This window comes from Thunnus albacares, chromosome 23 (assembly GCF_914725855.1).
Source record: "Thunnus albacares chromosome 23, fThuAlb1.1, whole genome shotgun sequence".
Taxonomy (NCBI): Eukaryota; Metazoa; Chordata; class Actinopteri; order Scombriformes; family Scombridae; genus Thunnus; species Thunnus albacares.
In genome coordinates, this window is record NC_058128.1 from 11,581,057 (window position 1) to 11,599,035 (window position 17,979).

The following is a 17,979-nucleotide window of genomic DNA, read 5'->3' on the forward strand; positions in this document are numbered from 1 at the left end:
ATGAAACATAATGTGCTACGTCTTGTGTAATTTATGCATTTGCTGATGTACTGTATGCACAATGTGAATGTAATGTGCAGAGGATCAAAAGATCAAAGTGAACTAGATGAAGACTAAATGAACTACAAAGTGTAAACTATAAAGAAACTAACATGTGTTAGTGCAGGAGGGTTACAGACATTTGAATCAGTTGTGTGGCAACAGGCGCCACCATCACACTGGTATATAGTTTAATATTAAAAAAATATGTATTGGATCAAGGTTTATACTGTGTAAAAGATTTGAATGCGCATCCTGTGTGTATATAGAATTTCTCAATAATATCACAGTATATACAACCCAATGAATTCTTAAAAAGGTTTTTATTGATTTATATTAGCACAGTATTAAATACATAATGCAGAAAACACAAAAATCAGCAGAAAAGAGCATTATTAAAAAACTATTAGGGTATTGTGTGTGTATAATATATCAAGTTTAGAGGATAAATCAAATTTCCAGCTGCACTTTCATGTCCTGCAAGGCTGTATTAGTTTCTGAGATGGAAAAAAATCTAAAATTTTACAACCAGTTTGTTGACTCTTACTGCACTTACAGTTTAACTTCTTTCCATTTAAATTTGAACTAACATACAATTTTAAATTAGCTGATTTATGAAATACTTTAATTTTAATTTCTGAATGCTTGATGTAGCAGAGAATAACATGTAAATTCAACCTTTTTGCATTCATAATATTGACAAGAGTTGATGAAATTATATTTATTTTTCTCACACCATATTGAATTACAGGTACAAGCTACTTATCTTCTCTTTAATTGTTTTGTCAGACCACCTGTCACATATCAGATAGTCAGTGGATTAAGGTTTGTCAAAACAAAGGCTGTTTTCTAATTTATATTTATTTATTTTCTTTAGGAGGTGATTAGAGATACTACCTTCCAGAGGAGGTAACAACGAAAAAGAAAAACAAATTGCAATAATAGTGAAAGCAATAATAGTACAATGTAAACAATTGCATGCAACTGTAATTAACTGTCAGATGTGTTCAAACTACATCCGCCTCTGCACAAGACAAAGTTTACATACAGTATGCTCCTTGTGGAGTCTGACATTAATCAGGGCTGTGTTCCAAAGCACAAGCAATATGTTTGTCTGAAATCTGAAATAAGTCATCCCTGGCATGGCGACTCCGTCTACGTCCTCCTCCTCAACTGCTGTCTCCAGCTCATCTGCATATTTACCTCTGTCTTCTGTCTACTTACATCTGTCTTGTCATTCTTACCACTCCTGCTGATCACTTGAACTCTTCTTCTGCCTGCTGCTGCTTCCCAATACTTTCTCACGATGCCCACCAATGCTGTTTGCTAGTTTGTCTATGATGTATTCAAGCATTCCAGGCTTCGCTCCTGCACACAACTTCTACCACATTTGATCTACCCTATCCTTTTGATTATCTATTGCTTTGCTTTGGATTTGCTTGTCTGTTCTGACTGACTGCCTGTTACTGCATGTAAGCCTGAATTACTACAGAGTAAAATCTCCTTTTATTATATCAGTTCTGCCCCACGAGTCTGCTTTTGGGTCTAAGTACTGTCTACACCAAACCTCTCCACATAAAAAAACATGCACACAAGTGCTGACTGTGGGATTCCCCTTCAATTCAATTCAGTTCAATTCAATATAACCATACTAAGACACTTGTCATGGAAAATGAAACTGAACAATGTTTGTTGTTGCTGTATTAATTCCCAAGAGTTTATACTCAGATATACAGATAACACAGACCTGCACTGGAAATAGAGTACTGACTGTTTGAGAGGGTATTTGAAACAAAGTGAGGACAGACTAGAATGGTGAGAGATAACCCCTTCAAAAGTGGTTTAGACATGTCACTGATGGAGAATGGAAAATTGTGCTGGTGAGAGCTCGGCAGAAAAATCATCAATTGATGGCAGAGAAAGACAGCAGGATATAGATATAAGTGATGAACTACAGTGGAACTGGCTTGGACAATTTGTGACAAATTTGAAGAATCAAGTAATGCAAAAGGTCAGGATTTGTCAGAAACAATGATCAATGGTCCACAGAAAAAATGAACCAGAGTTAGACTAAAGGGATGATTTTGTGTTGCCCCTGGCTAGATATCAAACACACCCGAAAATAAAATAAATGCATATGTGAAAGAGAAAGTAATGGCAGTAAGGCACAGAAATCATCACACTCTCAACTATCCTATTCTACAAGAGAGTGATGAGTCTCAGGATGTTGGACAGATCTGAAGCAGTGGTTCCCAGTCAACCTATATGGCTGCTGAATTTGCCCATTAAATGAGTCACTATTTCCATATCTATTCCCGCCCCTTCTCTGCCGCTCTAATTCCATTTTAGAAGTTGTCTCTGCTTTCCCTGATGGGTTTGGTAACTCATTCTGCCATTCTGCATTTTTCAAAACAATTTGAAGATATTGTTCCATCAACCAGGTCACATATTTTACCCATTACATTTATCCTCCTGTCCCCATCTTTCCATCACTCTCATTCTTGCCACAGTTCTTTTTTCGTCTCCTTCTCTGTTTGCCAGCTCAGTATGAGTAACAACATAAATACTGTAAAAACAAGATGTTATCAAGTTGTTTGCGTCAAGCTCAAAAACTAACTTAAACAGTTGTTAAATATTTGATCCCCTTGTAATTCCCCTGACAGCTCAAAACTGCTGTAATAATGGATTTCTGGTGGTAGCCATCCAATAATAACAATGCTATTCTGGTTTCTTTTAATTAACTGTAATCATATATTACATGGTGAACCCCATTAGCCAGATAAGAAACTTGTATAAAACAAGTGAAACTTGAAGGGTTGGGTACTGATCGTCTGGACTTTTGAGCACAGACCAAACTGTTATAGCAATGATTATTAATACTCTCAAGCACTACACTGAAACTAGGTGCATTGCTTAATTTAAATCCTAATTTGTAAAATTCAAACTATTTTATTTAGATAAAGCTATTTGTGTCAAAAATAGCAATGCATTTTCAGATGTTTAGCATTTTTGAAGGAGAAAAGGGGTTGTGAAACAAATGTGTTACAGTCAGCAACTAAGTATAATAAGTTTGCAACTTAAACAATCAGAATACACTGCGGAAAACAGTGTAAAGTCGCATAACTTAGACCAAATATTGCATTGGTTTGAAAAAACCTTACAGTATAATATAAAATAATCATTTTGATATTACATATGTTTCATTGAAAGTAGCCTATAGCCTATATTTTATTTCTTATCACAATAAATATTTTATTATTAGGTTAGTAGAAAATAGATTCTGTTCTGATTCAATCTATGGAATATTAGACGGTGCTTTTCAAAAGCCACACAGCAAACAGCAAACAGTAGAGGTGTCAATCAACTAGGAAATTAGGGAAAGTCAGACAGGCAGTGCTGTCACACTCTCACTCTGCCACTTGCAAACAATAACCAATGGGAAACTCTGATGTTAGCACGGATAACGCTTCTGTCCAATCAGCTCGCACTTTCTTCACTTACATCATGCTACGGAAGTGAAGGCGTGCCGAAGCAGTTCTCTGTGTCTGTGGGCCCTAGCCAACTACACCTGGCTTTAACGCAAGTAAACTACCCCAAAATAACACACAAGTGGATGTCAGTCTCCCATATTACATGTAGATATTAGACACTTTGACAGCCAGCGGTGTGACAATGGGAGCGAACAACAGTACCCGCCGCGTCTCATTTGAGTCAGATGAGAACGAGAACATAACGGTGGTGAAGGGCATACGGGTAAGTAAGTGTAAGCGGTAGTAAGTGATAGTATACAGACCCGATAACAAGTGTTACATACCTGCATGAAGGCGATATTTGTACTATACAATACAATGGTGCATGAAGACTGCTGTACAGTTTACTGCAGCTATGCTAAAGTGTTACTGCAAGTGGACTCAAGGCAGCTGTCCTCAACTTTTCATTCATTCTGAAAATCTACACGGCGTGGTAGTACACTAGAAAATAAAATATGACTGAGTGTACAAATGAACAACACATGCTTATGAATGGAAACTTCTGAATGTCCTTTCTGGGAGTGTTGATGTTGACGTCACCAGACTCGTGCTGTCTGTCATCCAATGTCTGAATGAACTGGACTCGAATATTTCTTATACATACACTTATTGTTTGAAAATGGAAACGTGTAAAATGTACATTTTAGGTGCTAATTGCAATTAAATGACTGCTTTTTTAAATTTTTACCTGAAGCAAGCTGTTATAAGCTCCCTTGTGTCATTGCCAGCTGCAGATAAATATAGATTGAGAGGCTTTAGTCAATCAGATAAGACTTTAGTTGGCATGGCTCTGACTATTATTACTCTCTTGGCAAGCCAACCGAGTAAGGCTAAACAGATTGAAAGCTGAGCTTTGTCTTTCCCTGGTGAACACTATGTATAGTTCTCCAAAGGAACAACAACCTAAAGGAATAGTTCAACATTTTGGGAAATACACTTACTTGCTTTCTTGCTGAGAGTTAGATGAGAAGATCAATATCACTAATATCTGTTAAGTATGAAGCTTACAGCCAGGAGATGATACAAAATCGTTACAAAAATCCTCTGACAGGCACCTGCTCCTCTAAACTGCATTTATGAACATGCACTTACACACAAACCGAAATGAGAAATTGATAAGTTGTGGTTTTATGGGGAGTTATGTATTGTAACTATTTGTGTACAGATAAACAAATGAGATAAACAGTGTATTTATGTCAAAGTATTCCTCTAAATCATTCTCATTGTTCAAGTTAAACTTTTCTTCCACTCTCCTTTGCAGCTTTCTGAGAATGTCATCAACCGCATGAGGGAACCTGCATCTCCTCCGAAACATCAACATGTTCCCACTCCGACGCCACCTCCCGTGGCGCCCACCCTCACTCCCTCTCCTCTCCTGCGGCCAGTGCCTCCCCCCTTTGACCCGATCACCTCCTTGCCTCCTCCTCCTCCTCTTGTAGAACCCGTTGCACCTCCAGCTCCTCCTCCACCTGTTCCATCTGCCACAGAGACAGTGGCTGCACCTCCACCACCTCCTCCTCAACTTCCTACAGAACAGGTAGCAGCACCCACCATTATTGACATGGTGCTCCCAGCTTCATCACCCCCAGCTGCTGCTAATGTTGTCGCTGCTCCTGCTTTTGAGCCTGTGGTGGCGCCTCCTCCCCCTGCTACTGCTGCTGTTGAGCTGGTAACTTTGCCTACATCTCTCCCTCCTCCTTCTGCCCCCATTGATCCCCAAATCCCTGCTCCCTGCCCTGCTCCTGCTGTGGTGGAAGCCATAACTATGCCTGCTCCTCCTCCCCTTGTAATTGAATCATTGTCTCCTCCCATCAATCAATCCATTGCTCCTCCTTCCCCAGTAATTGAACCCATTGCTCCTCCTCCAGTAATTGAACCCATTGCTCCTCCCCCAGTAATTGAACCCATTGCTCCTCCCCCAGTAATTGAACCCATTGCTCCTCCCCCTGTGATTGAACCCATTGCTCCTCCCCTTGTGATTGAATCCAGTGCTCCTCCATTCGTAGCTGAACCCATGCCGCCTGTCCTTCCTGTCAAGATTGAACCCATCACCTCTCCCCCTCTTCCTGAATCGGAACCCCTCTCTTCCCCTCCTCCTGTTTTCGAGTCTGTCACCACCCTGCCAGCACCCCTTGATCTTTCAGGGGACACTTTCTCCCCACAGCTGGCTGAGCCATTTGCTGCACCTCCCCTGCCTGAATTTACTGCTCCTTGTGAACCAGTTGCACCTCCTCCTCAGCCCTCAATGGAGCCAGTATCTCCTGCCCCTGTCCCAGAGCCAGTATCTCCTGCTCCTGTCCATGAGCCAGTGGTAGTACCTGAGTCGAGTCCAGTCCCGCCACCTCCTGCCGCACCAGCGGGTGAGTTTTGTTCCAGTATTTGCAACACATCTGGTGTTAATAAATATGTATGGTGGAGAAAGCAGTTGAGGTAGTGGAATCTCCCCAGATTTATTGCTTTATAAAGCTTGTTATTCAGAAATATGGTATTGATTTAGTTTTCTGGTGGTCAAGGGTAGCTCAGTTACTGTTAAGACAAAGACAAACTTACCATGATCCCACATTTCATGTACAGAAAAATATATGATGAGGAGTCGTATGAGAACTTACTACATACTTTTTGAGTTCAAAGCTAATAAGAAGTGAGACCAGAAACATTTTCCATTAAAAAAATGTTCACTTAGTTTTGAACTTGTGTCCTTTTCCTCTTAACAAGAGGCAGGAATGAATGCTCATTTATTAAAAAAAAGTGTATTGTTCTTGGTAATGGCTCATTTTATCCTGAGTTGTTTGGGGCACTTCTTCAGTAGCATGGTTAATTAGAAGGCAAAGGTTATGTGGGGATGAACTGTCCAAGGATTTATTTTAAGTCCAAGCTACATTGAATTTTAATTGTGTTTATTGTGTGGGTGTTTACTTTAAGCCACCTTAAGCTTTTTGTCTCCAGCTTTTCTTGCAGATTGTAATTAGTCTTCATTTTAAAAAATGGGTCTCACAGTAGCCTTGGTCATATTATGATTCATTGCCATTCCCAAATTGTTAATGAAATGATTAATTCTTTCTTGTAATAATGTTAATAAATTGATGCTATAATTAGTGGCCCTCCATTCTGCCTCGTCACTCGTGAGCTCAAGCTGTCTTAATAACCCTTGTCCTTACTGCAGTTTGTGAAAGCACTCAAAATACTGAGGCTAACCTCAGCAGTAGCCGCTATTTTTTGTTCTTGTTTTTTTGATCTTTGTTGAACCTTTTACCAAAGGTTAAGTCTTGTTTTATGGGGAATCTTAAATAGATTGAGAAATGCAAAAGAATTTAATAAAATATTAAGATAGTTTCAGTTTCAGGATAGCGCTGATATTTGTAGTTTAGCATGAAACTACACCGAGAAAGTTTCATTGTTTTAGTTGCGATAATTTGCAAAATGCAATAATTTAAACACGCAGACTGACTTACTCTTCTTCCCACTTCTCTCTTAAAGTAAAGTTTCAGAATTATTATCTGCTTAGTGTGGTTGCACGTCCCTTATCTCTTGACACATCTGGCAGAGGACATTTGAATGTTACCTGTTCATTACACAGTACAGAACAGGGCGTGGGTGCAGGTTCTTCAGAGGGTGGCATCCAGGGTGTGGGCAGGCTTCCCCATCCTTGACTGTGCTCAATCAATAAGGTAATTAAAAAAGGCCAACTTATGCCACGCCACACTAACTCCAGTGATTAAAACGACACCTCCGCAGTTTCACACAACAAACCACGCGGCCTCAGTAAGTGAAGGAGGTGGGTGTGTGTGTGTGTATGTGTGTAGGATTTAGTGGCATCTAGTGGTGACGTTGCAGAGTGCAACCAACTGAATACCCCTCACCCTCCCCTTCCAAGCATGTAGGAGAACCTACAGTGGCCGTGAAACCCGCGAAAAACGCGAAAGGCCCTCACTAAAGCCAGTGTTTGGTATGTCTGTTCTGGGCTACTGTAGAAACATGGCGGTGCAACATGGCAGCCTCCATGGAAGAGGACCCACTCCCTATGTAGATATAAAGGGCTCATTCTAAGGTAACAAAAATGCAACCTTATTTTCAGGTGATTATACACTAATGAAAACATACTTATGAATATTATATTCCATTTCTGCCAAGTCTGTTCCACTAGATGCCACTAAATTCTACACACTGCACCTTTAATAGATTTTTTTCATGTATATTCCACAAAGCACTTTTTTGTGTTTTCCAGTAGCTCTGGGGCCACTTTCAGAACAGATTTTTCCCCCCATGTTTAATTAAATTATTCTTCCATTGTTTGTGCTAATTGGTTTCCAGATAGAAAGATAAATACAACAATATCTCACTTAATTTTGTAATGGGTGTGGAGAGTGTTGAGTGTAGTCATTATGAGAAATTGCCAGCTGCTTCCGAGGTACAACACAGTGTTTTCATTAAAGATGTTAAATTTCTTCTTCAAGGGGTCAGTTATGGATGTAATCCATAAAATTTTCTATTGAGGATGTGAAGTTGTCATCGCTGCAGTGTCTGTCCATTTTTTCCTCTTTCAGTGTAGAAACACTGATTGTAAATTTTGAGAACAGGCAAAGATGAGGAATCAAAGCAGAGAGAGGACTCTCTTTCTCCACTCTCCATCTTATTGTGTGCACAGTATATCTGCAGTGTCCAGGATTGTGTGTGTGTTTGTATTGGCTGTATTTTTAATGTTGCTTCATAGTCACCACGGTGACTATGCTCATGGTTGACTCCTGTCAGGCACTGGCCCTCCTCTTTGCACGGTCACCTCAATAATAACAGCTTAATATGTGCCAAGCTCACCAACTACTATGAAGGAGAGGAAAAAAGTCAACTTGGACGATTGATCTAGCATGCTCTTTTTAAAGAACCGAAAAAAAAAAAAGGTACGATGAATGTGAATGTGAATCTCGTTAAAAAGTTGCAAAGTTCAGCCCAATCCTGAAAGGGTATGACCTTAATGAGGCGGACATTGATTATGTGTGTCCACGAGAGTTGGGTATCGAGTGAGGCTCCCAGCAGGTCGGCTGTCTCTAAATCATGGCCTGAGTCAGTATGTGTGCTGATTACACCATAGTCAAGGTTGAACCTCCTACACCTTCTCCAATGTGCTATAAATATTCATATACCAGAGCCCACACACTGCACTCGACTAATAGCCTACTTAAAGATGTCTCCCAGGTGCAGCAGAGAGAATGGGGAAAAGGGAGAGACAAAGGAAAACAATGGGAGAATTGTGGGTGACTTAGCGTGTGTGCGTGTGTGCGCGCGCATAAATGTGATTGTGAAACTTGTGAAATATATCACTCTCGTTTTGAAACTGACTTTTCTTGTTATCTTGTGAAACGATCAGTTTGGCTCTATTCTATAACATGAGGTTGAATTAAAAGGACTGTGAATAAAATCAGAAATGGCACCTGCCTGCCAGGGCTGGGAGCTTGCTGTTGGCGCTTTTCTTTTTTTTTTTTTTTTCCTATTTGAACATAGTGAAAGGTGCGCGGTGACTCGACTAAGCGCAAGCTGGAAACGTGAGGAAGTGGTAATGTTACAGATTATGCCCTCCACGCGGGTCCTAGGGTTAATGAAACTTCTGATGAGAAACGCAATTTGCCTTCGTCTATTATCTCCACTGCCAATAGCCTGTGCTCCACCGCCTCTTTTCCTCCTCTATGGGTTTTTCCACAAGGTGTAGCGATTGGTGGAAAAAGGAAAGGAGTGGGTCATGTCTAAAAAGATGATGAGTTTTTAATCTTTTTAACATTTACATGTCCTACTCAGGATTGACAAGGCTCTGTTGATCCGGAATTGTCTCTGACCCCAACCAGCCTCCCTCAAGGACCCCAGAGAGTGTTTATCATATCAGAACCTGTTCTCCGGCTGACCCCGGAGGCCCTCTAGCTATCAGAAGCCTCTCTCCGCAGGGGCGGAGAGGATGTGGTGATAAATGAAGAGTTGCTTAGGCTTGCCTGAACTCAAAGGACTTTTAAATTTTTACTTTTCATAGTGCAAGGCCAAAGGGTATATATTTTCATTGTAAGTATGAGATATTTTAAAGGGCAGTTGATGCTGAAATGCCAGTCTTACCTGATGGGGAAAAAAGTTTGTAATGACAGGGTTTAACCTCTGACTTAAAGCGCCACTTGAGTTGGGTATCCAGTGTACAGACTGACTCACTGTGGCTTAAAGCTGTGTAAGCACAAGTTTCATTATGGCAAAATGTGACATTTGCCTGTCCGTTTAGTACGTTGCTGTTGGAGTAAACAAATCTGACTTTTTTACTCAGACCCAATTAGATTTGGGAAATATAAGCGATATACATCATCATATTACCGTACATTATATTTATATATTGCCCAGCTCTAGTATCCAGGAGACAGTGACAGTATTTCACATGTACTGCAACTAAAACTCACATTTCTACATGTCTAACTCATTATCATCATTATCATTGTACACAGAAGACAACCATTGCATATCATTTGATGTTTTCATATTCATCAGATATAAAATAACATTATAACTACATTGTTACGTGACAGACATCCCCGTGGCAGAACCTCTGTCTGGATTTAAGCCCTACAGGTTGTATTTCTGCTGCAGTTCTTAACAGAGTTGTAATTAGACTCTCCTCTGCAGTGAGATCAATGGAGCTTCGGAGTGCTGTCAAACATGATGGATATTATTTTCTCACGCTCTGGACAGTCGGTGACAGCAGCCTATGTCTTTGAGGATACACTATGCAGCAAAAAGTTGTCAACTGTCAATCACCCTCCTCTCTTTGCACCAGTGTTTCTTCTGAAGCCCTGTCACACCTAAACCTCTCTCTACCTGACGCTTATTCGTTCTCTTTACCGTACCCAAGAGTTGTCATGCTGTGTGTTCTTGTTATGCGCCATTTGCTGCAGAGAAGAGGAGGTTACGGAAGGTGGAAATCAGAGAAAGGATTAAGTTTACTATGCTCTGGTTTTGTGTGTTAAAGCAGGAAAGTCACTTGAGAGCAAATTATTAACAGTGTGGGTGTGACAAAGCTGCCAAAGGAGGTGAAGAGGACTAAAATGACAGAAGGTGGAGAGAGAGAGATGCATGTTAATGAGCACAGATTTTATGTATCCATGACACCAGTTGCATTAAAAGCAGCCATCTCTTGGTAACTGGTGTCCTTCAGTTCAACCGCAGTTTTTTTTTTTTCTTTTCTTAAACATCACTGAAATCTTAAAGCTATTTCATGGAACTCTTTTTATATGAAAAGCCATTTGATTTTTAGATAACATCCCCTGATTTGGTAGTGACAGCCCCAAGATGATAAGAAAAATAATAGCTTTGTACAAATTGTTTTATATTGTTAATCTGATTAAGATGGAATTAGGTCTTTACGGGTATATGTTTACCCTTCAACCGGCCCGCTGTTACCACATGTTACCAGGTAATAATAGACTCTGACAATAGGGATTATCCCATCTAACTAATGCAGTGTGAGAGTAATCTTGACACACTCAGACACTCCCCCATTCATTGCAGTGCTGCAGCACACCGCATGGCACTTCTGTCTTCAGAGCACGTTTTGGCCTGGTCGCCGGCTGGCATCTTTACTTTCATGCTTAATTACCTGCCAAGATAGACCAGCGAGGACATGGAGTCATACATGTATGATGTCCCTGACATGAATATAGGTAGATAGGGAGGTGCTGCGCTTTGGTTTGTGTGTGTATGTGTGTTAAGCAAAAAAGTAGGCATTTTTTTCTCTTTTTGTGTTTAAGTGTGTTGTGATGTTATTTTCTAATACACTAGGTCCTTTTTGATGTGTGTTCTTGCTGGTTTTGACACTTACAGACACACACATACATGTTCATCTCACCCTGCTTCACACACACAAAGCACGAAGAGAACATACACAACTTAAAAAACACATTATAAACATCATTCTCATCATATTTTTTTGATTTGAATGCAGGTTTTCTAACATCTGTTGAAAAAAAAACTATTATTACCCCCCTCTATTTTTTTTTTTAACTTTTCAGACAGTATTACTGTATTCAGTGTCCCAACAAACACAATATGCCTGTCAGCAAACAACAGTTGTTTACTTACTTACTACCTTCCTCTCTAACACTCTTTCTGCCTTTCTTCTGTTTTTGTCCCCAGTTGATGAAGAGGCCCTGAGGAAGAAGATCACCAATGAGCTGTATAAAGGCCTGGAGCGGGACAGGGCCAAGGCAGAGCAAGAGCTGCAAGCCTGGTTAGACGCTTACACACAAACCCACACAGAAACACATATACACGGCTGCAGTGGGAAATGATAAACCAGCTTTTGTTTATGAACTTACACAGAGGTGTTCGGTGTTGCAAAGCATTTTTTAGGAAGTGAATTGGTTGCTATAATTTGAGTTTTAGAGTTGAAATTAAGATCCTCGGGTTTGGTGAAAGTCATTGCTGTTGCCCATGCAGTGTGCATTTTTCTTTGTCTCCCTATCTCTCTCTTTCGCTTTTTGTATCTCTCCTACCTTCGTTCTTTGGATCATGATAGATTGAATCAGGGTTCTGGGTGCTAGTGTCAATTCCTGTTCCAGGATTTCATTAGAAACCAAAGACATTTTCAATTGTGACTATTTTCCGCTTTCATTAATAGTCAAAAAGGTCAGCACCAGTCTTTCCGATCCCCACTGTGTTTCCAATCTACCTCTCTTCCGAAGCACATCAGCACTTTTTCCTCCCTCTATCTCTGCTTCTTCTCTCCTTCTCTCTGGATCAATTAATCATGCCTGAGGAAGGAGGGTGCTGTCCTGAGGTAATTTCCTGGGTGTTGAGTGGGTGATCCATTAGCCCTGCCTGATGAAGAAACACTTTTCATGCAGGAGCATATTCAGTTCTCCTCTTCGTCTCCTCTCCTCTCCTTTTTGACCATAAAGAAGCAGGTGCATATGCCATAATGTCCGATAATCGCGGTGCTCGCCCTTTTTAATAGGCCTGGATGATCTCCAGCAGACCTTGGTGAATGAACTACTGTGATTAGCCACTAAACGCACCCTTGTACAATATGAGGAAAAAAACTCAAGCTTTCTATATGCAGGAGGAGGTAGGGCTAGCCTAGCGATTAGCCTCATTCTTGAGGCTTATTCAAGAAGAGAGAAATTACCAAGTGGTTTTAAGAAATCATTTGTCTATTGATTTTTTTTTTCCTGGCTATTTTATTTTTTTTGATGTAACTGCTTCCTGCAGCTCACTTATTGATGTCTGTTCAGAATAGTAAGTGCTTCAAAATTACACCCTCCTTGCAATTAATTGAAATCATGGTGGCTTTCAAGCCCACAGTTTTTGTTTGTGCTTGGCATGGGCTGCATTTTCATTTAAGAAGACTTAACTGAACATTGGTAAACAAGCAATCATCAGTTAGCCAGTTCTTGTGAGTATGTGTGTAGATGCATATTAATATCAGTTTTTAATATGGCCTTGTTTGCTGTTTGATTTTTCTGTTGCTAATTTAGTTACATGGTGTTTCTTCTATTAGTGTTTGTGTGAGTGTGTGTCCATTTTCCTAGCTAATAGTTTGGCAGGTATTAAAGGTTCTACATGTAAGTATTATGAAGCAATTAATAATTTTTTATTGCCAATGAGTGAACAGGTTGTAACAGAACTTAAAAAATTAGACCTTCCCTGACTTTATTGTTTGGGTATATCAGCCTGTGGACTAATTTCTGTGTGAAGGGCCCAGGCCAGATCTTCTGTGAAAATCGAACGGATGTGATGTTTTTGCGCGCTTCCAAGTGCCTTGCCTCTCTCCCGCTCATGTCACCAAATGACTGGCATCTAGCACAACAAATATGTTGCTATCCGGGTAGAAACATCCTGCAGATATTAGCTTTCCAGCTAATGATACAGCTAGCTGCCTCCATCAACCGCTACACATTTCACAACAAAACACCCCCGCAACGACAAGTCGCCCACTCCCAAGCACACACACAGCTAAAACATTATTTCTTCAACAAAGGAGCAGAAAACAAGAGCGATAGCAGAACATAGCTTTGCAGAAACATGGTGTAAAACACAACATTAGAGCTCTTTATGTTATTATGAGAAGCATAAGTGAGGGAAAAGTCTAGGGCTGCAGCTCAATCTGTGAGTGCAAGCAACAGAATGCTTACTGCAGCTCACTTAACGGCCACCGGTGTCACTAATGAGAAGGAATTTCTGATTCCTACATATAGAACCTTTAATACATTGGATATAAATCAAACTGTAATGATACTGAAAGAGAAAACTTTTCAGTAAAGGCCTTCCAGAACATTTACTAAAGCCTCATTTAAGTAAAAAGAAGCTTTAGCTTTTATATTCTCTGTGTAGTTTATGTGAAAATAGCCTTCATCTTTGACTTGTCTATTATGTAGGACCACTCTATAAAAGCAATGTACAGACATTTGAGCCTTAAACTTCTAAATTAATCTTTAGTGAAGTAAGATACATGGACAGTGGAAGTTGTAGGCTTAGGCACTTTATCTCACCTCATTCAAATTTCTAAATCCTGGTCAATATAAGCTGAGTCAGGCAAGGGTCAGCTCAATACATTTGTCTTTTTGGGCTGAACAAAAGGTTGATACATGAGTCCTTTTAGTCCTGGTAAGTGAATAAGTTGTTTTGCCTGTTGGTTGTTGGTCACATTCAACTAAACACCAAAACAACTAAGACAGATAGATATATACTTACTTAATTATTTACTTACTTAATTGTTTAATTAGATTTACTTAATCCCAAAGGGAACATGTCAGTGCGGCACCATACAGAAATACAGAATAAAGTAAAAGAAGATGAAAATAAAAGTTAAATAGAAATAAAAATACACAGAAAAGTACACATGGATGAATTAGTTGAAAAAAACAGTAATCAAGACTTTCTGTCCTACTCTAACACACCAACATCTCTTAGGGCTTGCTTGAACTTTTCTACTCATTTGTCGTTATTGGAAGATAAAGGTGACTGGTGCTTTCTTTTAATTGAAATAGATGAGAGGAACACAGTGCCTTTTTTCTCATCTCGACTGTCAAACCATAATTAAATTGCAAAGATATTTTACCTTCCCACAGTGCAAGCAGTATCTGCAGGGAGTTTTTTGGTTGTTGAAGGCAAACAAGACACAGCGATTGCGTCCTTCGCTGTGTTGAAAGACTCAGGAAGACTGGGTAGCTTTCGCTGCAAAATTGGTGTAAGAGGTGAAATAGGTTTTTTTTTTTTTTTTTTTGTGGCTGTGTGTGAGTGTATCAAAGCTCAGCTAACGAGACTGCACAGCGCCTTACTAGTTACAGAACCCTGCAGTGAAACCGCTGCACAGCTTGAACACAGGGAAATGGAAGAATATGTGAACCCCAAGGTCACTGGAAAAGAAAACACACATGAGCACACACATGAGATAAATGAAACCAAAATTTCAAGGTCACGTTCAACCCCAGCAGTTGCTCCCGCAGTTTGTCTGTTGTTGAAGTATCCTGAAGGAAGACACTGAATCCTTACCTGCGCAGTTATTGTGAGACACTCGGAAAAAAGTTAATGTAGACTACAAATTTGGACTTGGAGAGCTGACGGTATATAGGAGAGAGATGAGGAATAATATGCAACAAAAGAACCCGCACATTGTGATCACATGGTCCACCCCTCAAATATTACTTCTTAATGCACACAGGGTCTTATAAACCTTTAAAGTGACTCTCATATACTTTATTTCTGTATTCTGTCTGAAATTTTATTACTGCCTGCCACACAAAACTAGTCCAAACATTGTTAAAAAACATGAATAATTCATGCATGTTACGTTACAATATGTTCAGAGTGTAAAAAAAAGAAAAGTCATAAAGGAAAGCAAAGCTTTAGGGATCTGCCAAAATAAGCATAACAATTATGTCTTGTTAAAGGACATCAAACCTCCATGAGCTGCTAGAACACATTCAGTTTGCCTTGGTGTAAAATCTAACTATATCCACATTTAGTGTAATTCTTTCACTCTCCAATGCACTGTTGCAGAGTAGGGTACATAGATCTAGGGAATTTCGAGGAACAGTGGTGTTTAGATTAGGCAGTAGTTGTTCTGTTTAGCTTTAGGCCATAAATGAACTCCAGAGATCTGGCTTTGCATGTTTTGCTCTGGTAGAAGTGTAGTAAGGGCTCTGTGAGGAGTTCATTTGGGTGCAGCCTAAACTCATTTGTAGCAAGGAGCGGCTGCAGGGAGCAGATTTACCTCTGTTGCTTCTCTGTGAGGCATCAGAGCAGAACGACTCAGAAAAAAAGGATGAGAGGGAGGGTGGGATGGGGGGGTGGGGGGAGACTCTTACTCCATCCTGTCTCCCCTTCCTCAACCTAACTCATCCTGCATCACCATTCAATCCTGTTTCTTTTCTTTGTGTTTTTCTTCCAGGCTTTCCACCTTGGTTGCTCCGTCCTGTCTTTTTATTCATCCCTCATCCCCTTGCTGTGTCCGTTTGTTCATGTCTCCTGTATTCCTTTGTTTCTATGTCTTTATTTCTCAACTTACCATCTCAACTTCTTTTTTTCCCCTTTTTGTCATGTCTTCATCCTTCCTTTCTCTCTCTATATCTCTCCTTCTGTGCATGAAATGCATATGTTTGAGTGTCCAACTCTAACACTTAAAGGTTAGTCGTTGTTGCGATACTTCAGCCCATTATTTCAGCATGTGATCAAGCTGCTTGTGTCGGTCTGTACGATATAATTGCATGTCTGACTTTTGAGTGAGAACACTGACCTTCTCCCAGAGCTTCTGTCTTTCCTCCCTGTTAACCAGTCAGCCTCTTGAATTCTTTAATGCTCCCAGATCAGACGCAGGAAGATAGTCTAGACTACAGATTTTTACATTTTGTTTATTTTGCCTTTTATCTTTGTTCACAGTACACACGAACACGAACACACAGCCTCCAACTCTTTCTAAAGGAGTTAGAAAGTTTGGAGGTTATTAGAAAAACAGTTCCCCAGTCCGACCTAATTTAGCAGGGATTGTGTCTGGAGAGTTCTGACTTTGAAATGTGTCTGTATCAGTAACACTGCCGGTCTCATTTACTATTTCTTCATTCTAATCTCCAAAAACATAGTACACCCTAGCCACTATTAGCAGTCCCTCACCCAGAATCACCATAGCAACCACCTCTTACACTCAAACAACCAACTAGCAAACTAGCTGCTGTCCTGAGTCCAACCATCCTAAACACCATAGCAACCATCTGGTAATGTCCTACCAACCACCTGGAACGACCTAGCAACCACTTACTGACCATCTAGTGCCATGTTAGCAACTGTGCAAAGCACCCTGTCAACCACAACTAGACCTACTATAACACCCTAGACACAATCTGTCCATACCCTGCTAAACGCAATAGCAACCACCTAGCAACACTATAGTAACCATACAGAACACCATAGAAGCATAGTGAATCAGTTTACTTTTCATTTCTGGGTTACTTTTCAGTAAATTCAGCAACTATGGTGCCACGTTTTGTTTACAACTTCAACAACGAAGTCTGTTACCGCTCTGATTTGTGCCTCTGACTGGCTTCTTCTGCATGGCAACGGCAGCTGAGGCTCATGGTAACTCTAATATTCATAGTTGTGCCAAAATCATGGACAGAACATGATTTCTCATGGTGATCATAATATAAACCTATTCAAGAAAGTCCTGTGTTTCTGTGTTAAGTAATATTGAGGGTATCAATTTGAAATGGGAATACAGAATGGGGAAAAACACTTCCAGGACCAGCAGCCCCTCCCACTTCGCAGCTCTATACATTTTATACTCCCCCAGCTATTAAGCAACAATAATGAGCCACTTTTGCTCAGGAAGCAAGCACACATTAAACTTCATCAGAAAATGTGGTCTTTTTTTAATTTTTGAAAATTTCACATTTTTATATTTCTTTTCTTCCTGGGGATATCTGTGGCTGATGTGATTACTTTAGTATTTCACTACCTGCATGGATAGTTGTAATTTCCAGCAAAGCACTTTATTTTAAATGGCTTTTTCCTTTTGTAAACATGGTCATATTGTTGTAAAAGTACTCCCATCATCAGTGTATAAGGCTGTTTCACATGTAAGGGTAATAGTCATTGAACAATAAAAGCATCTTGCAACAGAAACCACAGTATTTCTTCAGGCTGTAGCCTGCTGCTGACCTATTCAGTACAGTTATAGTTATTGGCTCTGTCCAATCTCATAACAAATCTGTGGTTTGTGTATCACTGAAGCTTATACAGAACTGACAGAATCAGTTGGAGGGAGTTGAATACAAGTAATATCTAATATCATCCCACTATGTAAGCGCCATAAGACACCCTGGTAGCTACACAGAATGATAGCCATCAGGCCTCTGAACTTATTCCACACTAGTAAGTGTTGAGATCGTTTGCTCTGCCT

General features: G+C 40.1%; 1 protein-coding gene across 6 annotated transcripts in view; it reads left to right on the forward strand.

The window, feature by feature from the left end:
* The first annotated feature begins 3,535 nt into the window (after positions 1-3,535).
* chchd3a (coiled-coil-helix-coiled-coil-helix domain containing 3a) overlaps positions 3,536-17,979 on the forward strand; it is a 72,166-nt gene continuing 57,722 nt past the window's right edge. For 2 of the 6 annotated variants that reach the window (XM_044343544.1, XM_044343545.1), the window contains exons 1-3: positions 3,536-3,792; positions 4,831-5,929; positions 11,721-11,814. In XM_044343544.1, coding sequence (XP_044199479.1) covers positions 3,712-3,792; positions 4,831-5,929; positions 11,721-11,814 — 1,274 coding nt within the window. In that variant the 5' untranslated portion in view covers positions 3,536-3,711. The remainder of the gene's footprint in view (positions 3,793-4,830; positions 5,930-11,720; positions 11,815-17,979) is intronic. The other 4 variants (XM_044343546.1, XM_044343548.1, XM_044343549.1 and 1 more) reach the window with 4 other exon arrangements.